Here is a 26,438-nt window from a genome sequence, read left to right as displayed (position 1 = left end):
TTTAATTTTTGGAACCTAACCCCCCTTTTCGTACTAGTTCTTTGTTTCGTATAACACTGCAATTTTTTGGAATGTAACTGCCGTGTTATACGGGGGTTACCTGCATACTTAAAATACTTATAAAATTCCAGTTCAGAACACATCTCTCACGGGCAGGTAAATATCTTATATGATCAGTCAAGAATGTAAAATGTACAGAAAAAGGATTGAATAACTTAACAAACATTTAAACAATAACAATTAAAATTTTAACAATATAGACTAAATTTATTAGATTAAAATTGAAACAGGAAAAACATTATTACAATTCAATCACAGCAAGTCAACAGTGAGTTTTTTTTATACTGAACGAGGCACGGCCATAGAAAGATTATCATCCGACGGTCGATATCGTCAAACTTTGACGTACACGATATAACAGACTTCCCATATCAATAGAATTTATTGATGAGAAGTCAGATTTATTAAAGTATTACTAAATGGTGTTTGTAAAATTATGCAAAGATGTCTGCCATTCTAAGAAATACAGCTTGAATCCAGATAAAATGCAGACAAATTTTTCATTGCGAGTCTGATCTGGTTCCCTCCTTTTTTTTTTAAAGATCAAGTTTTATCTAACTTGATGTTTTCTATGTATAAATCTCATTCTGTATAAATTTTCTCAACAACTAGGGTCACATATTATATAAAAGAATAAATTTGGCCCCAAAAAATAATAATTTAACCATGAATTCATATTTTATAAATTTACCTCTCAAAAACTGAAATAATACCAAAAAGGCAGCTTGGATTATGGCATGTAAATATGTTCAAATTTTTTGTTTTTATAAAAAATTAAACTATAAAATATATAACACTCCTATTTGTAACTTTCATAACAAAAATTCAATTATTAGAAAACTATGAATTGAATAATTTCTTCAAAATTTGTACATTCTCCTGCTGATGTCTCTGACCAATTCCCACGGCAGCTGTTGCCAAGATGTCTCGACCGACGTACGTTGGCTACAAAATGTTAAAAAAATGAGTTATAAATAATTATTGCTGCATAGAAATTAATAATGTATTAATGTATTGCATTTTTTTACCGATATGCCAAGTAGATTCTGAAATCTTGGCCTTACAAAAAACCAAGGACCCATATTTCGATGTTCTTCTTGACACCAGATAAATTCTAAAAAAAAAAGTATTGTATTGTTTTAATATTGATCAAATAAACATTTTATCATCATAAAACATAATATTTATGCAAAAAATATTTACCTTTTGCTTTATTAAACTTTTTTATCTCATTAGATAATTCATTGGCAGGAAAAGGACATAAAGCCTAGAAATTGATGAAATTTACAATTAAAACTTAGTACTTAAAAAAAGTTCTTTATAAATGCTTAACTTACTTCAATACGAATAATGGCAGTGTCTTCAATCTTCTTGTCTTCTCTTTCTTTGCGTAGAGTATAAAAATATTTACCAGAACATATAACGACTCTCTTCACTTTATTAGGATCGGCCGTGTTATCGCCTAACACCGGAGTAAACGTAGTTCCCGATATCATGTCGGACAATGACGAAACGGCTGCGGGTAACCTCAACAATGTTTTTGGAGATGCGACTACGAGAGGTTTTCTGAAGTTTCGTATCATCTAACAAAAAAAATATATCAAGTAAATTTTAATAAGACATTGAAAATAATTAAATTACATTAGAGTCCTGGCAACTCAACATTCCATAAAACTTGTCACATTGTTAAAAAAAACAAGTAATCTAATTTTTATCTCTATAACTTAACACTAGGATAAAATAAGTTATCATTCTTCACTGGAAACACTCAATAATAGCATCAATTCCACGTGTTAATAAAGAATATAAATCTTTTCCAAGAAGTCACTGCAAAACATCACGAATTTCTCATAAACATTCTGTAATATGAGAAATTCGTGATATGTTTTATTATGTAGCAGACAGAAGAGGGGCTTATGCCCGAAATGCTTATTGGCCTATAGGATATTCCGAATAACGATAATGTCGGAAATGCCCGGCGTCTATCTGTGCACCTAGTCGTGACAATAAACTAAAATTAAATTAATTAATTTAGAGTATTCTGGAATAAAAGATTGATACAGAGCAGGACTTGAACCCAGCATGCTACTCATTCTACTTTCTCCATTAAACTGTATTCTCCTTCTATCTTCCTTTTTGAATACTACAGTTTTAATAATTTGTTTTTGTTTAATTTTACTTTATTATTTCTGAAATATTACTAGCAGATAGAATTCCGGTAATTTATTTTCTCATCCTAGAGTAATAGTTACGTCTTTATTTACTCATTACGGTAACAAAGAGAAAGATACTATTATTAATCAGAACTGGACATGCAAATAAAATTTAAGGACTCAATTAGGTTGGCATCGTGCAAGAGTTGATGATAATCCTAGCAACGAGTTTAAAACACTATTTATTATCTATTTAATATTTTATAATTTGTTACCAATATTTGTTGATTGACTAAACAATTTGTTATAAATGTCCTCCAGTGATTTACACTGTCTGTACAAAGTGCTCATTTTCTGTACAAGAGAGTTGGTAACCTAATCCAGATCTTTGCTTCAAGAAGACACTGCCCAGACTGTCTGAGCAGTGTCTTCTTGAAGTAAAGATCAGACAGAGGTTCAAGGAGTGTAATTAGCACTGGAAGCCAAAGTTGCAGGTTTGAGTCCCACTCTGGATTGATCTTCTCTTTTGGAACATTCTAAATTAATTTAATTTTAATTATTAAATTTAATACAAATAAAGTTAGAATTAATTTGCCAAGTTATAGCCCAATAATAAATCCAGCTTTCTCATTTGATTATTTATATATAATTCAGTTGATTTTCAAAATTATTATTATAATTGACAAACCTGTTGTCTAAGCAAATGGAAATAATTTGCAGGAGTTGTCGGATGAGTAACGAGCCAGTTTACGTCATCTCCGTCGACATTATCTTCTTTACTATCGCAGTTCTGATAGAATTTACACGCACAATTAATTTTAAAAAATAAAATTTTATTGTAGAAATTTTTGATACTTACTTGAAGAAATCTTTCGATGTGGCACGAAGAATGTTCGGGTCCTGCTCCGTCGTATCCGTGCGGTAAAAGCATAACTAATCCACTTTGCAAAAGCCATTTAGCTACATTATAATTAAAAATTGAAGTTTTAATGCATTATAAACTATATTTATTACTGATATTTTTAAATTTTAATTGCATACTTTCACCAGAGGAAACAAATGTATCAATGATAATTTGTGCACCATTAAAAAAGTCACCAAATTGAGCTTCCCATATAACGAGATGTTTTGGACTTTCGATACTCATACCATATTCAAAAGCTAAAACTGCTTCTTCTGATAATATACTATTGGCAACCTTAAGATATAAAATGTATTAAATTTGAATGAAATAACCAACGATCGCCTTAAATATCGGGCTAAAAACTGGCTAATTAAATGATTGATATAAAGTAATTTAATTAGCCAGTTTTTAGCCTGATATTTAAGGTGATCGTTGGCGATTTCATTATATGTGGCGGGCTTTGAGTTGTTATTATTTTTAAATTTTATCAAATTTTAAAATTTTTAAAAAAATATAATTTACCTCATAAAATGCACTTTGGTTAGGCAACATATTATTGAGAGGCACATACATTTCATTTGTTTTCTGTTCAACAACCATTGCATGTCTCTGGCTAAAGGTACCTCTTCCAACATCTTGTCCACTAATACGAACATTAAAACCTGAAGTTAAAAATATAATTAAAGTCTTTCAGAATAAGTACACAAAATTATAGACAAATATATTGTTTTTTGAGTTCTTTAGTTAATAATCTCTTTATAAAATGTCACAAAAAATGTAAAATTTTAAGCCAACTTCATTGTCTTTCTTTTTATAACCATCAACTACATATATTCTTGAAGACTGCGTAAGTTGTAGGCTTTATTCCCCAGGCATTAATTATTCTAAATACTATTCAACATACCAATATATTGGAAGAAAATGACAATATATAAAAATAATAATTATAATTCATTACTGAAAAATCTAACCAAGTTACTTTGATACAGAAGAGATCCTATTGCAAGTGCTTCAGCCGTAGCCCAATCAATTTTTGTTCCTTCTTCAATTCTTTTCAAACGTTCTGCTACTAGAACTTTATGCAAATGGTTGTGAATTATCTGAAATATGTGTATTTTAATACATTTTAAAATTTCCTACATTTCAATGTTGATAATAAATTACTTACGAAATTATCTGGAATATTAACAGACTTAGCACCGACAAATTTCAGAACATCTAACGGAACTCCCGTATCCCATTTGCTAATTGTATTCGTAGCTTGCATGCACGTGGACCATTTCTTTTGCAAATGATTTGCCTAAGTAAATATAATACAACTATAATAACTAACGATAAGAAATAATCGTTAACAAAAGCATGCTTAAAAATTACTTGAGGTTCGTAAACATCGACACGTTTAAATTCACTGTTCAGATCTTTTAAATAATTAGCAACAACATCACTTCCTGTGTTTTCTGTCCACACTCCTTCTTCCTATTAAAATACATTTATTGTTGATATTTTGTATCCAAAAAAGTAAAAAAATTAGTTATAAAATACCACTAAATACCACTAATTTCCGAGTATATTTATCGGGTATACTTTGACGAGCACTAATGTGATCATACATGATGGGATTTGTAAACGTAGGATCATCCATTTCGTTGTGACCCCATCGACGGAAACACATCAAATCAATCAGAATGTCTTTTTGAAATTTTTGACGATATTCCAGAGCCAGACGTGTCGCTTTTACTAGTTCCTATGAAATGAAATAAATAATTTATATTCAAAAATTATATAAAATTTATGACATTCGATTTAATTATTGTAATGGAAGACTTAGCGGTTGGCCACGTTAAAAGAAAATAACACTTGCATTGACTTCTAAGAAGCTTCTATAGAATAAAAGTCATATACATTAAATTTGTTGGAGGAAATTTGGATTTTAAAATTTCCTCACAAACACATTTAAATTTGTTAGAATTTTTGATTAAAATTATGAATTATTGTACAAACCAGATAGTTTATTTTATTGGCTCAAACTGCTCTGAACAACCAGAGGATTTAAATAATTATAAAATTGGAGTAACAATGCATCTATCATCATCAATGACATGAAAATACATCTATGTCATAACAATAATAATCAAAAATAAGCATAAATAAATAAATAAATGGCCAATTACTAAATTCGAAAATACTAAATTACAATGCCAATACAGATAAAAATGAAGAAAATATTCAAATTAAGATCTTGTTCAATAATATCTAAAAAGTGAAAAAATAAAAACAATTTAAGTAATTTATAAATTTTATAAAACTAATTTAAATATAAAAAAAGCCACTAAGTCAAAGTGAGATAAACTGTAAGTGTGAATAAAACATTTATTTTTCAGCATAATCACCTAACATTAATACACTTGTCCATTGTTTCGTCGGCCCTTTGGAACCTGTGGCATAAAATTATTTTATCCACCTTCTCGGCCACTTTTGTATCCCGTTTTCGACCTCTTCGAATTTCAGTTATGAACAATGTTACGAGACAAATTCTTTCTCCCGTAATTGGAAAACATTTCTTTATGAATTTTCTTTGCAATGAGACCTTTAGCTGACAGAAAATGTACAATAGCACACAACTCTACATTTGTATACTTGGAGCCCAATCACCATTTTACACTACCGTAAGTATCCACCAATTACATGCATCCGTCTACTTAGACTGTGCTACTACCTAGTGATACATACTGAAAACATATTACTTCCATAACAGCTATTCTACTTTCTTGCTGATTTTCCCTCATATTATATATATATATATATATATATATTAAACTTTAACATTTTAAACAACATTGCTAAACCCGATATATTATAAGACTAGACACCAACCAAATGCTGAAACTCTATCGGGCTAGCCTGATAGTTTCGGCATTTGGTTGGTGTCTAGTCTTTTACCATTTTAAAAATAGCTTTTAAGTTTAATATGTTACACAATTATATTTTAAATTATTTAACAATGTTTTTGCATAGAAATTAAAATCATATGATTTATGAGAACTTGTTGATGTAAGCTTTCATTGTTCACTTGTGAACGACAAAAGCTTACATCAACAAGTTCTAGACACAGTGCATTTACTATGCTTCAATTCATTTTTTCAATTCAACAGTATGGTATACAAATGAAGAAGAGGAGTGTCGACGGGGAGCCCCATCTCGGGAGACTGGTGTGAAATGGTTGTACAGTAACCAGAATCCAAGATCCTCTCTTGTTACGTCCCCAACATCATTTTATATAAGAGATACATAGATGATATAATCATTCAATAGAATACACGTACAGACATCCTATCCTTTGTTGACTCCATGAACGACAACCCGTACGGTTTGACCATTGAAATCGATCGGGCGCATCCTACGAAAGTCCATTTCCTAGATTTATGAGAACTATTCATCTATTCTTTATAGCGTTGCTAATTTTATATTCAATAAAAATTGTCTTCTAAAATAAAAATATCAAAACCGAACTAACTTCGGGATAATCACCATTCACGTGGATGACGGGAGCCGCTATCATTTTCATAATATCACTACAGTATAAAGATGATCTAAAATACAGAATGTAAAATAATTAAAAATTTGCCGATTAATAATAGTATTCTTATTACGGTATTAATATCGACGTTAAAAATTACCTGCCTCTTTCTCCCGGCGTAGTGTAACCTAACTGATTATTAATAATGATATGTATCGAACCGCCAACATTGAAGTGAGGAACGTTTGACATGGCTAATGTTTCCATAATGATGCCCTACACAAAAAAATCTCTTCGTATACACATTAAAAATAAAATAAATTACTTTAAAATTCACAAACTGTATATTCTTGTTGACAATTACCTGTCCTGTAAATGAAGCATCACCATGCACTTGAACTGGAAGTACGCTATACACAGGTTTATCATCTTTACCTTCTAAATAATCTCCACATTTTAACGACAATAATCTCCCTCTTGCTTTACCACAGACTACAGGAGAAACAGCCTGCAGATAAAATTTTTTACATTTAAGATTTTATATTTGAAACCATACACATTACAATGGCAACTAATCTTATACCTCTAAATGTGATGGATTAGGAAGCATGGTAACGTGGACGTGTTTCCCTTTATATTCCAAATCAACTGAGCTGGCTATAATTTAACATATTATTAGTTTTTTTCTTCTAAAATATTCTTAAATCATTTTTAGTCTACAAGTTAAAAAAAACTTTAATTTCATATTGATTTCAGGTTAATATTTTGTAAAGTGTTCCTTAAAAAATTAAGATCACAAAGAACATTTTCAAATAAAAGACCCACACATTAGTAATTAGTATACAAGTCTGTTTTGAATGCATTCAAGAATATTAGAAATCCTTTGTTGCATGCCAACAGAGAATTTTTAATATTAATTCAAGAGCAACATCTTGTATCTATGCATCTTGAGTTCACATTCCTTAAATTTGGTAGTCAAAATTATTTAGAACCAATAGCATTTTTCAATAAAATATATTTGTATATATTTGTTTTGGCTTCAATATGCCAATGAGAATGCTTTAAATTTCATAATAGTAAGCTCGCTATGAAACTATTCTGTGAAACCAGATAGGAAAGTCAAGTCAATGTATAAAAGTTATAAATACGAGTTTTGAATTTTGTATAATTCTGAAAATTATTTTGAATCTGGTGTATGCACCACAAAACTATTCGATTTTCCAAAATAGAACAAAATATATATTAGGGTTGGTAGTAGATTTGATGTTGGCCAATGAAATCAGGCCAAAAATGTTTAATGAATTATTAAATACTTTGCTAAAAAGAAAAAAAAGATTATACTTTTCAGTATATCTAGAGCAATTTAGAGCTATTTGTCTACACAAGTGAAATCTTAATTTTTTGCTTTATCTAGGTTACATCATATTTCTCATACTAAAAAAATCTCCTGTTTCCAGGTTAGGCTATGTCCTACAAGGAAGCAGCCAGCGACTGCAGGTGGAAAGAATCTTTGTATGTGCGAGTGACTTCTGTCCAGAGTGGACGCATGTTGTTTACAAGATGGTGGCAAGAAGACTTCGTCAAATGCTACTATGGAAAATATGACAAGCATTACAATGGTAAATTTGAAAGGTAAATGTTATCACTAAGTAAATACACAACAAATATAAAGAATCTTCATAGAGTAATAAGTTTAAAAAAGTTTTATTTTGAAATGTTACATTTATACAAAATCAGAAATTATTAAATTACGTAAAAGATTATTAATTAAAGTACATACAACATATATACACAATTTATTTGTCATTCTGTTTTTATTTATCTACAAAATCGGCCATTTTCTTCTTTGGAAGCAGCGATCAAACTCGCTCGGTAGCTGCTTCCCGCACGCGCTTGTAGAAGCGTCATCTGGTGGTCGCTGCACGCTAAACACGGTTACTCCGGATGCGCACATTTGCTCGAATCGGTTTGTCTGCTCTGTTTGGAAGTGTGTTTGTGCCCCAATTGCTGGACGCTGCCACAAAGCCTTAGACAGGTTTCTGGCATATCTTAAAATTTAACATGGAAAATCATTTTGTTTCAAAAAATTTTTCTGTTTAGGCAGGTTTTTGTTTTATTCAGATGTTACTGTATATCCAAGAGTTCTTGTGATACTCCTTATTCACTACTTATAATACATTTTCCCTTAATTTTGTTGAGGAAAATATTATATAACAGAAGGAAAAGAATTCGGATGGCTCTAATAGTAGAATACTTTTTTATTAAGTGTTGTATGAAAATATTTTTTGTGACCTCAATTATAAAGCTTAAGAAGTAAAAAATCTATTATGTTTTAAATAAGTATAATCATCGACTGATAACAAGTATACATTTATATTTAATTATATTTTTGTTTCATGTTCTTAAATAATTTAAATTTAATATTCTAGAATAGCAGTTTTCAACTACTGAGAACTACAGACACTTCAAAGATCAAATGCTTCAGGCCATTATATATTAATATATATATATGCATACACATACACTCAAGTTTGTGTATTTGTATGCATGTACATACTTTATGCAAATTTACTCTGTGACGAAAGTAATTTGTATAATACCGAATGCATTACGACTAAGTAATGATTCTAGAAAAAATTCCGAGAACCACGGATCCCAGTAGAGAAATGCCATTCTATGATAATATCAGAAATCAATTTTTAAAATTTCCACAAACTATAATTAAATTAAAACTTACTCAAATGGGATAATACATCTCCGCTACCGGTAACATTTTTTGGAAACTCTGACATACCCTTCATCTAAATAAAATAAAATAAATTAATATAAAATTCTCTGAAAAGATACAAAATATATTCAGTAAACTTTATAAATTTATATAAAAGTTTAAAACTTTTTGGAAAAATTAAATATTTGTAAAAAGAAAAAAATATATTTTACTTTTTGAAACATGGCTACCGGGGGATACTTTAATAATCCAGTTAACAAGTTCAGTCGACCGCGGTGGGCCATACCAATTACGACATCCGAAATACCAACTATAAAAGTAAAAATAAAATTTAATTAAAGTTTTATAGATCAATGTAATATTTTTTTAATCTTAAATTTATTCATTATCTTACATTCTGCAGATTTGGAGAATAGTTCGTCGTAAAATCCCATTATACTTTCGGCACCTTCGCCGCCGTATCTTTTTACCGTCGAGAACTTCGTTGCGAGAAAATTATCAAAGACCTAAATATTAAAGAAAATTATATAATAAAAAATAATAAATTCTGTTAAAATTAACTATATTGATCGATAAAACGGCTTACTTGGGATTTTAAAAGATTTAAACCGAGAGAATCCTTTTCTTCTTTGGATAATTCTTCATTTTGCAATTTTTCAAATCTCCAGGCCATCCAATCCCTTTCTTCCCTGCTCTTTAAATGTTAGAATCATTACATAATTTAATAATTTCTAACCGACATCGAAATACTTACTTCGAGGTAAAGAAATTCGATGCCGATAGGCCCGCAGTACGCACGTTTCAAATAATCGATAATTTCCGAAATCTTTGCTTCTTTCCTATCAGAAAATAAAATGCCTTCCACGTTTACGCTTTTATTCATATTACTGTCGTAAACTCCAAAGCATGACAAATTTAGTTCTTCTACAATTCTGAAATATTAATATATATTTATGTTTTAAGTTCACAACTAAGTAAAATACTTTTGTTATTGAAATTGTTGTTATTAACAATAATGTTGATCAGAATTTGGTAATTATACATAATCTTTTATTTCATTAATATGTTAAAACAGCAAATACTAGAAGTTCTAGAATTCTTGAAAATTTGTTTATTTTAAAACCTTTACAAGATCTTTATCTCCATTTTCAAAGCTTAACAGTGCATTGATTAACTCAACTAAGTTCATCCTTCAAAACTTACTTAATTGATTTTGTTTATAGTATCTTGTGAAATAGTTTTAGCAATAAACAATGTAAAAAATTAATGAATTCAATTCTGAAAATGGAGAAAAAGTTCTGTGAAGATTTAAAAATCAATAAATTCTTAAGACTCCTAGAAGACAATTGCCTAATAACAACAAACATGTATAAAACTATATTTGTTTCATCAAGTTTACTGACATTTGTTCCAATTAAAAAATTTTTCCCTAAAAGGAGATAGATGACCAGCATGACTATTGCTAACAGAAAAAGTATGATGCACAGGGGCAAGACTACTAATTTGAAGTGGCAAGCATATATTTAAAATTAAATAAATTAAAAATATGATTAAAAATTCAGCCTGGAGTTGTGACGATGTCATAGTAAATAATTACTTCTTATTATTCACAGAATTATGACTTTCCACAAAAATGTTAATATGTTTCAAAATGATATGAAATACCAGACTGAATACAAAGCATTCAAAAATAAAGCCTTTGATGTATGTGATTGAATGTGTGAGTGTACATAAAAAGAAAAAACACTCATTTGTGTCTTTGAATATACTCAAACATTTTCATTAATAAAAAAAATACAACTAATTTATCAAATACAGTCAAACCTCCGTTTATGAACTTAATTCACTGCTAAAAGTTGTTTGGAAACCAATTTGTTCTCAAACTAATACAAATTTTACCACAAGAAACAATGTAGAATGGATTAATCCATTTCCAACACATAAAACAAAACCTTTTTTTACCTTTTAACTGCATTTCATCTATAAAAATGCCTAAAAATGCAATATAATATTATCTATATCCATTATATATATATATATCTATCTTATAATTGAGATGGGTTGATGGTGAGGATGATGATGATAATAATAACTCTCCTGTGGTCACCACCTGGTTTTGGTGGGAGAGCCCAGTAATTTCACTGATCCATAGGGCAATGCAGGCTGGAGCACAAGCTCCTGGTAGGGACACCCATACCAGTAAGGTCTATGGGGAGAAATGAAGCTAAGAGTGACCACACCCACATTCTGTGGAGATATTTATCATGGTAATAACCAGATCAAAGTGTGATACCAGGCTCGGACGTCGCCCGGGTTAACAAGGTCCGCGTTCGTGGGTTAGGCAGAGGCTCACGTTCGAAAAATAGGCCACAGTCTCCCTTGGTTACCGGTGGCAAAAGCAGCACCGGCCCAAGCATGGTTACTGCAATGCCCTCAACAGATGTGAGGAACCAACCTAGCCTTGGTATTTCTGTGGCAATGCATCCACAGACCACAAAGGCTGGAAAACCACACCAATGGATAAATTGGACAATAGAAATGAACGAGTTTATCATCCATACTTACTACACCATCACAAAACTCAAAACAAATATGACAGCATACAGAAAACAACTATACCATAGATTCACACAACAATATCCTCACCTCACTGTCACCGAACAAAGGATTGTTGATCAAAAAAGAACAATTATACACAACAACCTTATCCCACAAACAACACTTGAACTTATCAAACAACAGGTTGCTGATCAAATACATCAACAGACAGAAACATCTAACATTAATGAAGATCTCGTAACCTGTCAGGATAATCTAGCAACAAGCACTCATTACAGCACACACGCAACAACTACCACTATTGATACTACAGACACTTCCTCATCCACCACTGATAATGTAGACATAGATTTAGTTAAAATGCTCTCACTTCAGGAAACACTAACTAAATATACAGGCACAGATCCCACACAAAGACCACAAACACCAAAAATCAACATGTCAAAGGTAGTAAGAAAAACACTAAATTATGTAAACACTCCCTTACTACCACACTACATCCATTTAATTTCTACACTCTCAGACATTCATACATTAGTTTATGCTGGGGCAGTCACAGTAGTGACACACCATGGACTGAAAATACAATTCTATCACAAGCCTGCCTGGCAGAGAAGAATAGAAACACAAATAAATGACATTAGACAGCAATTAGGCAGGCTGACACAATACACTAAAAACAACATAACACCCAAATTAAAGAAACAACTCAAAAACATTTTCAAGAAAATCAAAACACACGGACATCACAACACACACATTACAGAATACATCGACACACTAAAACAAAAACTCGCAGCCAAAGCACGTAGACTCAAACGATACAAAACATGTTCACTACGAAACAACAAAATAAATTATTCACGAACAATGAAAAACTTTTTTACAGACAAATCAGTACCAAAACAAACACTGGTACACAGCACAGTGGCACACCAATAGAAGAACAACTCACAACTTACTGGTCTTCTCTTTGGTCCAGTGCTGTCACGCACAATGCTGATGCAGGCTGGATCGAGGAAGAGAACAAAAACTTGCATAACATACCAACTATGCCCTGTGCTGAAATAAACATACATGATTTCCAATACACTGTTAACAGAACACACAACTGGAAGACACCTGGTGTAGACAACATTCACAATTTCTGGTACAAAAAGTTGTAAGGAACCAAGTCCGAGCGTTATTTTTATTTTACTTTTATTTTGCTTATTATTCTATTTTTGTTTGGGGCTTATGTTTTGTTAGGACGAAGGTTTCCTCACCATTCACCTTCAGTAATTAAAAAGAGAAGAATTAAAACCCAACTCACCGACGAAAGAAAAGCGCCATAGGACTCACGCACATTTTCGCGCCCCGAGCGGCAAAGAATAGGTCCGCACCGAGAAGAGGGGGGGGAGAACCTACAAGCACGAAATAAAACTCGCTAAACCTTAAGTAATAAAAACGTCCCGGAAAGAATTGTAACAACAAATAATGTAAAAGGTTAGTGAGTAAACTGTCGGAAAAAGGGCTGCCAGACGATGAAAAACGTTATTGTTAGCATTTAAGTATGTAAATGAGGGGAGTGACCGCATTCAGAATTGTGACGTCACCTCACACTATAAATCCCGAGTCTCAAGTGAAGACGGAGAGGTGAATTCTGATAGCAACGAGCTTGGTGAGCTTCGCAGCAGTAATAGAGGTGTCCGATAGGATCTCGAGTAGTTCCAAGGTGATTTTGAAGTGATTCGAAGTTTGGATCGACAGTCTGAGAAAGTCTTGAGAGTTTAAGGAAATAGGTTCCGAGTATATTGAGGTGACGCTTAGGATTTCTAGTTTATAAGAATTATTGTTATAAGTTAAACTTTTGGTTTTGTCGGATTCCCAAGGGGAATAGAGTTAAGTTAGACATAGATTTGAATCGAGAATTGTCGGGTTGACTTTGTTGAATTTCTTTGAATAAATTATTGTTTGATTTTACTAAATATTGTACATAGTTATTGCTAAACGACTAATTAAATCTTTGGTTTTTTCTATTGACAAATATTGTCTTTATTTAATTCGGTGCACGCTTAAAGTCCAGGCCTGGCATGCTAACGCGAATCCGAGTAAAGTACCCGGTAGGTTAACGGTTGTTTCCGACACGGTAGAGTCGATAATCGTTGTAAACTAAAATAGTACTTTACAAAGTTTACATCACTGCACCAGGAACTAGCTAAACACCTAACACACATCATCATCAATTCACAAGACATGCCAAAATTTCTTACTCAGGGCATCACCTACATGAAACTTAAAAACAACAATATCACACACCCCACACAATACAGACCAATTAGATGTCTTCCAACACTCTACAAATTATTGATATCCTGTATCACAAACAAAATATACAAACATGCTGAAGAACACGACATTCTTACAGAACAACAAAAAGGTTGCCGTAGAAATCACAAGGGATGCAAAGAACAGTTACTCATAGATTCAGTCATTCTACAGCAAGCACACAAAAACACAGAAACATACACATGGCATATATAGACTACAGAAAAGCATTCGACAGTGTTCCACACAGTTGGCTGCTACATATTCTACACATGTACAAAATACATCCATCACTCATTACATTCTTCCAAAACACTATGCAGCACTGGAGAACAACACTACATCTCAGGGTTAGTAACACTTCCACACAAACAAACCAAATATTCATTAGGCAAGGAATTTTTCAAGGAGATTCCTTAAGTCCTCTCTGGTTCTGCTTAGCCCTGAACCCATTATCCAACATGTTAAACAACACACAAAATGATTACAATATCAGACATGAAAAAACAACACAGTTTACACTCACATCTCATGTGCATAGATGAAATAAAACTTTATGCATCCACACAAAAACAACTTCTTCAACTCCTACAAATCACACATTCATACACCAAGGACAAACAAATGGAGTTTGGCCTAGACAAATGCAAAACACTTTGCATAGAAAAAGGAATCCTGAAAAAAGAAGATTTTGCACTTGGAAATGGGGATGTTATTGAATCCATGGAAGAGGGAGAGTTCTACAAGTATTTAGGATTCCAACAGGCCAAACTAACAGAAGATGCACAAATAAAACAAAGATTAATTAAAAAATACCAAAGTAGGTTAAATGCTATTCTCAGAACAGAGTTAAATGCAAGACACACAGTTAAAGCAATAAACATATATGTCATCCCTGTACTCACATATTCTTTGGAGTTATACATTGAACTTGCTCAGATCTCGAGCAACTCCAAACAAAAACAAGAACACTCACTCACTAAGCATAAACATCATCATGCTAAATCTGCCATAGAAAGACTAACCCTTCCATAAAGGTTAATCCCTCTTGTACTGGTAACTTAATATAATCAACTCACAGCAACCTTTGATTATCCAGTAATATATTTAATTGAAACAAACGTTTCCACTTGGTTTATGTATAGAATAATTTCATATTCCTTTGTTAGTGTATGGAATATTTATTTTTTATATTTTGTGCCATACGTGCTACATTTGTCAGCAACATGTTTGCTGCCATGGTAACAAGCACGCCAAATTGAAAAGTTCCAAAAATGTTCTAAAGTTTTATATGCGCAATGGTTATTCGAATCTCGACTGTATAACCTGAAGAAGACCAAGTAAACAATCAAAAATGTTTGTTTCAATTAAATATAGGCTATTACTGGATAATCAAAGGTTGCTGTGAGTTGATTATACTAACCCTTCCACGTAAAGATGGCAGACGTGGCCTGATAGACATAGTTAACCTTCACTACACATAAATACGGTCACTGCGAGAGTTTTTCTACAGAAAGAAAGAAACATCACAGTTACGTAAAGCAGTAACTCTAGCAGACTCGAATAACACACTGTTAAATTTACACTCACAACATGTGGACACAACACAACATATAAAAAGCCGTTAAGCAATTGTGGGCTCAAAAGGCACTCCATGGCAGGCATCCTTATGACTTGGCCCAGAATTTTGTTGATAAAACTGCGTCAAACAGCTGGTTAGCTCGGGGATGCCTCTTTGGGGAAACGGAAGGATTCATGATCGCCATACAGGATCAGATCATAAATACAAAAAACTACAGAAAACACATACTCAAAGACACAATACTCATGAATGACACATGCAGAAAATGTCATGTCATGCCAGAAACTATACAACACATCACTTCCAGTTGCAAGCCCTTAGCACAGTCAGATTATTTATATAGACACAATCAAGTAGCAAATATAATACACTAAGAACTTGCAAAGAAACACAAATTATTAGACATCCACGAACCATACTACAAGTATATTCCACAGACAGTATTGGAAAACAACATGCACAAAATGCACGACAGCCATAATCACAAAACAACTTACCACAACAGACCAGACATCACACTCATTGACAAACAATAAAATCACATATTTATTAAATTTTCTTTAGTAGCTGTATTTTATGTTTATCAAGTGGTAGTCTCTTTAATCCGAATAACGGTAGACTGTCTCACAGCTAAACAGGTTTAATAACTCCTTTATTGGCTTTTTAACATATGCATTTCGGATCAGTGTTAACACTCCTGATCCCTCCTCAGTGCTTTAAGTTCTTCATATACTCCCCAACACCCATACAGCACTCTCAGAGTTCTGTTTACATATCCGTTTTGACAATATTGTTTATTTCACTTACACCAGTATCTACAGTAATAGTACTGGCTTTCTTTAAAAATACTGGTGTAAGGGAAATAAACAATATTGTCAAAACGGATATGTAAACAGAACTCGGAGAGTGCTGTATGGGTGTTGGGGAGTATATGAAGAACTTAAAGCACTGAGGAGGGATCAGGAGTGTTAACACTGATCCGAAATGCATATGTTAAAAAGCCAATAAAGGAGTTATTAAACCTGTTTAGCTGTGAGACAGTCTACCGTTATTCGGATTAAAGAGACTACCACTTGATAAAAATCACATACAGTATAGACATATCTATTCCAAACACTCACAATGTACAAAACACATACATTGAAAAAGTCAGCAAGTACACAGAACTTGCCCAGGAAATAAGACATCTGTGGAAGATGGATAGGGTGCTTATTGTATTATTTTACCTGTCGTTCTCTCCTGTACAGGTGTCATACCACACACACTACACAAAAGCCTGGGCACATTACAATTGAATAGAAACACATACATCACACTACAGAAGGCCACTATATTGAATACATGTCATATTGTGAGGAAATTCCTGAATAGACACACGCACACTGATACACTTCTTTTTGTTTTCGTTACTATGCCTTGACTTTGGTCTGGCATAGTACACAGCCACTGGTGTTAACAGAGTATATGTCACTTAACCCAACATAGTAAAAATAATAATGATACAGTAGAGTCCCAAAAACTCGGCCTAATGTGGACCGAAGAGTGGCAGAGTTTGTGAAAATGCCGGGTTATCGGGAATGGGGTTAAAAAAGAATAAGTACGAGTGTTTCCTCAGAAAATACTGTACTGTACTTGTATGTATTGTTTGTTTGAGAATACAACAGAGAATAACCCAAATACCTTAAACAAAAGAAAAGTACATACTTTATGAAGGCATTTAGCCTTTACTACATGAAAATGAAAATTAATGAATACACAGTGTACAGTAATTTATCTGATAAGACACACTTCAGAAAAATACTTTATGAGGCATAAAATGAAAATTAACCAGTTGACTTTGCAAAACTGACTACTTTTTTTAAAAGAAATGCGTAATGTCCTGTTGTATTCTGCATTGCACTCTGCATTTTGCTGCTTCACAAAGACAACAAAGGAACAGTAAGTCCATTACTGATGCACTTTGTTCAAAATACTGAAGGGCGGTTTCGACAGCCTTTAGTTCCTCACTATGTGATATTTTAGGAGCTTGTACAGTAGAGTTATCAACGTCAGCATCTTTATCATTTTCCGACATTTTTTCATTAACTGACAGCAGCAATAATTTCTGCATTCGACATAATGAGCCAGACACGTGGTGGAGGAGCGGGAGTGTGGCCGAGTTATCTGGACTGCCGGGTTATCGAGTGCCGAGTTTTCGGGACTATACTGTAATAATAAGAGCCCAAATGGTTAGGAGTTGAAAGTTGAAATTTGGTACACAAGGTACGTACACTAAGAAAGAATTTTTCAAAATTCCCCTCCACGGGAGAGAAGAAGAGGATTACGGCTTATTTTAAGAAACAGCGTCTACTGTACTATTTTTGATGCAATCTTTTATTTTTAACTTTAGGTAGAGTACACCATGAGAATGCACCCTAATAAATTTTTAAAAATCCCCTGTGGGGAAGAGGTAGAGGGTTAAGGATTACCCCAAAGAACTTGGCTTCTATTGTACTATTTTAGATGCGGTCTTTTGCATTTTTGACCGGGTTTTAGTAGAGTATGCCACGAGAATGTACACTAAAAAAAAAGGAATTTTTCAAAATTTTCTCCTGCGGGCGAGAGCGAGAGTTAAAGATTACCCCGAAAGAACTCAGCTTCTACTATACTATTTTAAATACAGGTTTTTTGCATTTTTGACTGCGTTTTAATAGGATATGCCATGAGAATGCACATTAAGAAGGGATTTTTGGAAATTCAACTCTCCCAGAAAAAAGGAGGAGAGAGTTAGTTTTAGTCAGTATAAAGTGTAAATAATAAAGAAGGAAAGTAAACAGTGGCACATATAGTATACATTTTGAAAATTAGTAAATATTTTTATTATTTCCACTGTTCGGGTAACCCAAAAACAATAAATCCAAAATAAATGAGTTTGAACAAATATTTGAATTTGTATCAAATTCAAAAAGTTTGAAATATAATGTTCCAAACAAGTTTTCTTAGATTTTAGAATTTAAAATTAATCATTTTATTCAAGTAAGGTTATCATAGTTCTTGCACCCAGTGAAAACGGGTAAGATCGGCTATAATCTAATAATCTTAATCTTCGCTACCGTTACTTTCTACCCAAGCAACACTGGGTTCATCTGTTAGTATATGTATATATATTAAAAGCAAAATGTTCAATCACTGCCAACCAAAAACCAAAACTAACACTTCACAAAAAGTGCTATAAATAGAAACTTGACTCTGACTGGATGAAATATAACAAAATCGGTCAAGAGGGACGAGTACTTTATCCACACTTTCCAAAATATTGTTTCAATTGCTTTGATTTAAATTTTAATTAAAATTAATTAATTTTAGTTTCAGTTTTGGTACAAAAACTAGTTTTAATTATCTTATTACTTTTAATTTTAATTAACTCACTAACTAGTGTTAATAAACTTTTGTTAATTAATTTGATTTAAATTGAATCGCAATGCATACCGAAAACCGGAAGTAGCATCTTACCCGCATACGCATTGAAATCTAATTTGAATAGCAACGTCATGAATGGTTCACGTCGTGTCACGACGTCTAATGATGCACAGCGAATCTTGGCACCGTCGTCGAATCGGTAGTCCCGTCGACTTTCTTTAACGTAGAAAATATAAAAAGTTGACTGTTGGTGGCCAACTCTGCCAAGTAGCTTGTTCGGAAACTGAGTTATCGTACGTAAACCGGACCAAATATGACATTCGAAATTTTGCTCGTAACCCGAGGTTTGACTGTACGAAGATAATCTACATCAATTTTTCATAATTCCATATATATATCAATTATCTGACAAAAACTTTTGTTTCTAAAATGGATGGATTGTTTCCCTGGTGTTGAATTACTTATAAGGAATATTATTATTTTTGTAGAGTATATCTTAAATGGCATGCATACCATGCCTAGTGCTATGCCAGACCAAAATTAAGACCTAACTATTAAAAATAAATGTTTTGTTTATATATGTATCTGTGTTCCCATGTGATATTTGTTTAGTATGGCAACCTTTTGTAATGTGATACATGTGCTGTTGTGAAGTCCTAATGTTTTAAGGCTTTTGTATTTAGAAATTATTATTATTAGATTTAAGAAATTATATTACTAGATTTATTATTTATTTTTAACATTTTATTAGTTTAAAGACAAAAACAAATCATTTAAAGATTTTTGAGTATGTACAAGTCCATGTTATAACACATGGGAAAGTAAAAACTACTTTTTACTTTCCCATCTGTTATAACATGGGAAAGTACTGTAATCATGTCAAATTTGAACCTTGGCTTTTTGCAAATCTTGAAATTTTGAGACTTTCTAAGCAAAAACCAGAAGAAGAAAAAATTCCACATGCATGTATGTGCTGGCACCTATTTTATTTAATATCTCACAATAGGGTAATGATTATGGAATTAAATTTGGCATAGTAACTTGTACACAAGGGACACTGTTGCTAATAAATTTTGGAACATGGAACTCAAGGGAGTGGAGAAATAGAGGGGTCATGGGTGAGTTAAGACTTGATGGAAATTTTACTGTGCGTGTTTTGACCTCTTTTGAAACAATGAAGATTTCATCTTATAAAATTCCAAAATAGTGCTTTAAATTAAAAAAAAAATACAGCAATGTTGGATTTTACAATTGCTTACCATTGATGGGTTTCTGAAAAAAAAAAATATCTTATACATTTGAAAACTGAATTAAGTGATTAAAGTAGTTTTTAGATAACAAATACAAAATGCTTCAATAAATAATTTCAATGTAAAATAGTAAAAATATTAAAAGACTGCTACAATTTATAACTGTTTGATAAACTTACATTTCTTCTCGAGTAAATATCGGATTAATTTTTGCCAATTTGTGTCCGTGTTCTCGATACGCATTAACCAAACGATAAACATTACAATTATTTACGACGTTATCCAAATTTTTTGTCGTTTCTGTTTTAAAAAATTTACATTACTGCTATAAGACTTTATAACATGATTACACTAAAAAAACTATCTTATTTTTTAAACTAAATTAATTCATTATTTTGTTTATTTAAGTAATAATGATTTTTCTTGAAATATAGATATGTAGTATCAAAATATTAACAACATTAAATACACAGCACATTACAATGTCATTTTGCAAATAGTAACAACAAAATTAAAGGTAAGAAAAAATCAACAACAATTACAGAAAACAACAATGTGTTCAAACAAAGTTCTGTCCAAAATACAGTAAAAAATATTACTTCAAACAGGAAAACTTATTTTTGAAAGATGCAACTTGACTGTGAAGTTAAAGTCTCTGTAAAAGAAGGTATATCAAATGGAAATATTAAGCCATACTAATTATCAAAAGAACTATAAAGAAATTGCTAGCTTTTGAAGAAATGGACTTCTTAAATTTCTGAATGAATGTTGTAAAATAGCATTATTATATGTCTAATAGTATGTGAAAAAATTTGTGATCTTAATAGTACATCATTTAATGGCTTATTTTCAAAATTTTTCAAATATAATAGTTTTAAAGAGTTTTAATATTTTATATAAATTTCATTGTTTTTATTTGTAATATCGACGTTTTTGGACTAACTACAATTTGAAAAAATCGTAGACCTATAAATTGTATTTCCGCAGTTGTCCGTCCGTCCGTCTTTCCTTACGCTCGAGAACAGAGTTAGATAAAAGATCAGACCGGATACGGAAACCTTAGGAGCAGGAGGCCCCAATTAACTATATACAAACTTCTGGCACAAACCGGAAGTCGTGTTATTTCAATTCAAAAAATTTCCACAAAATCAGATAGACAACCGGCACAACTCTACGTCTTGTTAAAGGAAAAGTATGATGTATGGGAGCAAGCCACTACTAAGTTGAGGTGGAGAGCATATATTTTAAATTAAATAAATTAAAAATATGATTAAAAATTGCAGCCAGGCATTGTGACCATGTCACAATAAATAATTGATCAGTTAGTATTAAAATTAACTTTAAAAAAGCAATTTTTTAAAGTTAAATAAATAATGAAAAATTGGTAACTGGATAAATATGCATCATAAAAATAATACAATCCTTTAATAATTGGAAAATAGTAAAAGGTTTTGTTATTCATATTATGTATATGTAAAATAAAAAAACGTTGTAGTTAAGAGATTCTTATTTGTGTCAGTTTATAATAAAACTTAACTACATCTTGACACCCATTGGCGAGTAAGAAAAGTTAATCTCTCATGAATTATGCAATTGAAACCCTTATACAAATGTTCCTAAAATTCTTCACTTCATGTATTATTGTCATCTATTTACAACAAAAATAAAGTGTGTTTATATAATTTAAGTTTTTTAGTCTTTGATATTAATATCTGAAGACAAAACAATTGAACACTACGGTAGAGTCCCATTAGTCTGAACACCGCTAATCCGAACGTCCACCTAATCCAAACGTGTTTCGGTCGGTAGAGAGGAAATTCTTTAGCTTGCAAAATATACATTTATTTGTATCTTTCAGTTGAATTTAAATGGTATTAATGGTACAAATAAAAACAAAAAAAATTGTATTTTATTGTTGTACTGTATTAATACTGTACAAAATTAATAAATCAGTGTGTGACATGGCTTATTAAAACAGAAAATCTATACTGTACTTACACACAAACAGAAACTAAAGTCATTGATGGTGTTGGATCTATATAAACCAAACCTGTTTTACTGATTGCTTCTGCATTATTTCAATTATTTGGCTAATCCAAACGGGGCTCGGTCCCAATTAGTTCGGACTAGCGGGACTCTACCGTAGTTGTTGGTCCTGGACGTATGCCTGGCTAATGGGCCTGTTGTGCGGGGTTTTCTGAATTCTCTGTCTCTCTCTAATATCAGTGATAACAACCTGAATTGTCTTGTGGGGCTTGGATCCACTCAATAATTTAGGCTCACAGAATAATTCATTTCTTTGTCATTTAGACCCACTTTGTTGTAGTGTACTTTAACAATAATTTTTAGTATAAGAAAGGTGCACAAGTTACAAGTATATTTTAATTTGAGAAACATTTCCTTTGAATACAAAATTGTTTTATTGACAATTTAAAACTAACTATTGTCACTAATCTAAACATTTTTATAAGCAAATATATACCAGATACACTGCGTGACTTTGTTGTATCGTGATAGAATTGAGGTGGAGCATTGCGTTCTTTAAATTAGTATTAGTACATGTAAATTATCTTTTGCTCCATCTAACCCGAGTGTTAAATGCATTTTAATGTGTATGCTGATCAGAAGAAAACAGTTGCTGGCCACATAAGGTGGCAATCCTTACAACTGCCAGACACAAACAGGCAATCCTTTTATTTGCTTGGCATCAGATTGCTTTGCTTTTTTGTTCTGTTCATTTTTTTTTATGCCCATTTTCTGTTAGGCATACACAATGCTTTCTTCTTTTAATTTTTACCCCCTAAATTCCATTAGGCATACACAATTATGTCAGAGAGCATGGACATTGTTTCTGGGATGCAATGGGATCAAAGTGACAAAGTCATTTTTTTGATTCTCATTGGAATTAATGGAAGATGGAAAAGTTTAATCAAAATCAACCTGGATGTGAAGAACAAGGCAATGCACTTTCTTGTCACTCATCTGGTTAACTTGTAGTATGAGCCCATACAGATTGTCATTCGTGTGCTCCAAGACCGCCAGAACTTTTTCCAAAAAACTGCTGAACTGACTGAGATTTGTGTATGCTTTCTGCTTGTTATTTCTACTGTCCAGTTCTGATACCGAAGAATTTTATGCTGTTTTCAACTAATTTTGAAAGATTAAAGTACACAGAGAATATATGATTATACAAGACACCGAGTGTGATATTTCATCTAACAACTATATTGTATATATCGATAAAATAAGCTCGAATTTATTTTGAATTCACATAATATATTGTTGGTTAAACAGGATTCCATGTTTAATTAATCAATCTAGCAAAATAAAAAACTCAGAGTTTCGTAATAAATAAGTCTAACAAAACCAATTTTAAGCACAAAAATTACGAGAAAGCAAACATTTTCGGTTTTTGACCGTGTTAAAAGGCATCTCAGGCTAATTGACTTTTGCAGCTGTTAAGACAAGAAGATTGCCATCCGTGTATTAAGAAGGATGACATGAGAGAGAGAGAGAGAGAGAGAGAGAGAAAGAGAGACAGAAAGAGGGTTGTAAGATTAAAGATCATACATTGATTTCCATGCAGGAGGAAAGAATCCACATCTCAAAAGTTAGAAAGAATCTATGTCTCCTTCCCCCACTTGGAAGTCGATCTACAATCTCTAATCTTACAACTCTCTCTCACGTCATCCTTTCTAACAGGTAAACGGCAATCCTCTTGTTTAAAGTCTGCAAAGGTCAGTTAGCCTGAAGATGCCCATTTAACACGGTCGGAAACGTTCGCTCTCTCATAAGTTTTGTGCCAGAAATTGGTTTTGTTTGTCTCGTTTATTAAGTACACCCAGTTTTGCATGGTGAAATTTCAATCTTCTCCGGGTACAATTTGAGCTCCAAACGAGACAGTTGGAACCTCATCGAAGCCGTAGAGCACACCCACGGGAGCACAAAAGTCAAAGGAACCGTACCACTACGAGTGACCCTCGGCAAGATATGGTCCCCGAAATTGAGTCGTGCGAGACGGCAAGTCACGCGACTCTACCAAGACAATCACATTTAACTATTTAGTCAACATGACGACACCAGCTTCGAGCAGCCTACTTGGCCGTCGGCAGTGCTCAATGTTATACAGTTTTAGAGGGAACGGGGCTCGCTCTCACCCAAATGCCGAAGTGCGAGCGATAGCAAGCAACAAAGCACACCACCACACGCAGAGCATCGGTCGAGGCGAGCAACGGCAAACCTAGACGAGGCGGAGCGCGGAGAACGGGCAGTATACCGACACACGTCGAAAATTGACCTTCGGAGGCAAATATCGAGCAAAGGTTCACACGTACGGGTACGGTTCCTTCGACTTTTTTGAGGGTCTACGATTGGCAGCTTTCAACGCTCTAGTCAGAATGGTGTTTTTACATTCATCAACCAAGCAATCCCTAACAACCGAGTTAGCTCGAATTAAGAAGAGAGCAACCGAACACGGGTACCCGACTTCGACGCGCCATTTAGTCGAGCGATACCAATGCTCAAAGCACACCTCCACCGCAAAGGATAATGCCGACTTAGAGCCCGACAGTTCGACACGTGTTCCCGTCACGTTTAACCCATATCTTAAAGCAGCGCATACACAGATAGCCAGCAAGCATCGGATACGGGTAGCATACAGGAGAAGTCCCACGATTTTCGATATCCTACAAAATAAAAAAAGACCCTCCGGATCGCACCAGACTCCCCGGTATCTATTCCATCCCGATTAGAGAGAACAGGTGGGGCAAGGACTTATTATACGTCGGTTCTACCAAGCGTTCCTTAAATACTCATATAAGGGAACACCGAGCAGATATCCGGCACGGGCAGTTCACTACTACCCTTGCTACGTATGCGTCCCATCCCGACGTCGAGGCGCAGTTTGATAAAGCTGCAGCCATCGTCAACACACCCCACCAAGACCATCTCAAGTGGCTAGAAACCATAGCCATCTATAAATCTGGCCAGGTAGCCACGTGCGTCAACCGAAAGGAGGAGCAGAGTCCATTGCCGACCCGTAGCTACCTCCACCGGCACACAACCGCGCACGTCAGGCAAGACAGACTTCGTCTAAACGACATTCGATCCCATCGAATTCCACACGCTCCATTCAGAAGCATTCCTAAGCTAGTCGACCCGAGGAAGAACTGCGAGATAGTTCGAAACGTTTGTCACCCACCGTATATCTTATACGCGTTACGCGCCAGTAATAGGTTTAAGGAACTGTGGATTTTACTCCGGTGCCGAAGTCGGAGTCGGTTCCGTATTTAAGATATTACCACAAAGCAAAGAACTTAACCTTAATTTAAGTCATCTCAGATCGATCGAATTGTCTGGGCAAGAAACACGATGTTTGAAATTGTTATTCAAACCTTTATGTAACGATTCGTAATTTAATCTTTTAAAATATGGATAACCGACCTACTTCGACGACAATTGGATTATAGGAAGAGAGTGTTAACATTATAGTACAAATTAGGCAAACATTCAATAAATCCGTTTGTTTAGTTATAAAAAGTACCCACCTGACACTTTTTTATACGGTTTATAACCAAAAACGCCCTGTTTACAGTGGTAATTTCTATAAGTTTTGGATAAAAGTTTTAACTTATTTAGTACGAAATTAACCTGCTTCATTTTTGCGATTTGTTTCGTCGATATTTTTGAATTTACGAGTTATTTTTTAATTTAAAATACGCTAAAGTCCAGCCACGTCACATCATATCGAAATTTCTCACACAGAAAGAACTCCGAATATTAAATAATAAACTTTTTTAAAACCTTAAAATCTTTTAGAACAACAGAGAAATATACTTTTAGGACACATTAATCGACGAAAATCTACCAAAATAAAAAGAAGCAGAAGCGATTTTATCAGTTTCTTCCCCCATGCGATAAGTTTTAGCCATTCAATAACACGTGACATGTTTAAAACTTTAAAATAAATTTATTTCTAAT

General features: G+C 33.1%; 1 protein-coding gene across 2 annotated transcripts; it reads right to left on the bottom strand.

Moving 5' to 3' along the window:
• Window positions 1-240: 240 nt before the first annotated feature.
• Window positions 241-26,364, bottom strand: LOC136988057 (2-oxoadipate dehydrogenase complex component E1). Of its 2 annotated transcripts, XM_067285850.1 has the most exons (23): window positions 26,006-26,364; window positions 20,639-20,759; window positions 10,117-10,294; window positions 9,949-10,056; window positions 9,757-9,868; window positions 9,575-9,672; window positions 9,372-9,435; window positions 7,218-7,291; window positions 6,999-7,142; window positions 6,795-6,910; window positions 6,632-6,707; window positions 4,670-4,861; window positions 4,492-4,593; window positions 4,286-4,417; window positions 4,097-4,217; window positions 3,640-3,779; window positions 3,255-3,411; window positions 3,073-3,173; window positions 2,902-3,003; window positions 1,398-1,643; window positions 1,264-1,327; window positions 1,089-1,174; window positions 241-1,005 (listed from the first exon to the last, which is right to left on the bottom strand). In XM_067285850.1, exons 1-23 carry the CDS (start codon window positions 26,115-26,117, stop codon window positions 901-903), a joined length of 2,751 nt encoding a protein of 916 aa, XP_067141951.1. In that variant the 5' UTR covers window positions 26,118-26,364; the 3' UTR covers window positions 241-900. The 2 variants fall into 2 exon arrangements, with proteins under 2 accessions (XP_067141951.1, XP_067141952.1); XM_067285851.1 differs by lacking the exons at window positions 20,639-20,759; window positions 26,006-26,364 and having other exon boundaries at window positions 9,949-10,051; window positions 10,117-10,252.
• Between the last annotated feature and the right edge of the window lie 74 nt (window positions 26,365-26,438).

The sequence above is a fragment of the Centruroides vittatus genome, unplaced genomic scaffold (genome assembly GCF_030686945.1).
Source record: "Centruroides vittatus isolate TY-2023 unplaced genomic scaffold, ASM3068694v2 scaffold_3046, whole genome shotgun sequence".
NCBI lineage: Eukaryota > Metazoa > Arthropoda > Arachnida > Scorpiones > Buthidae > Centruroides > Centruroides vittatus.
This window is presented reverse-complemented; position numbering and strand designations above follow the sequence as displayed.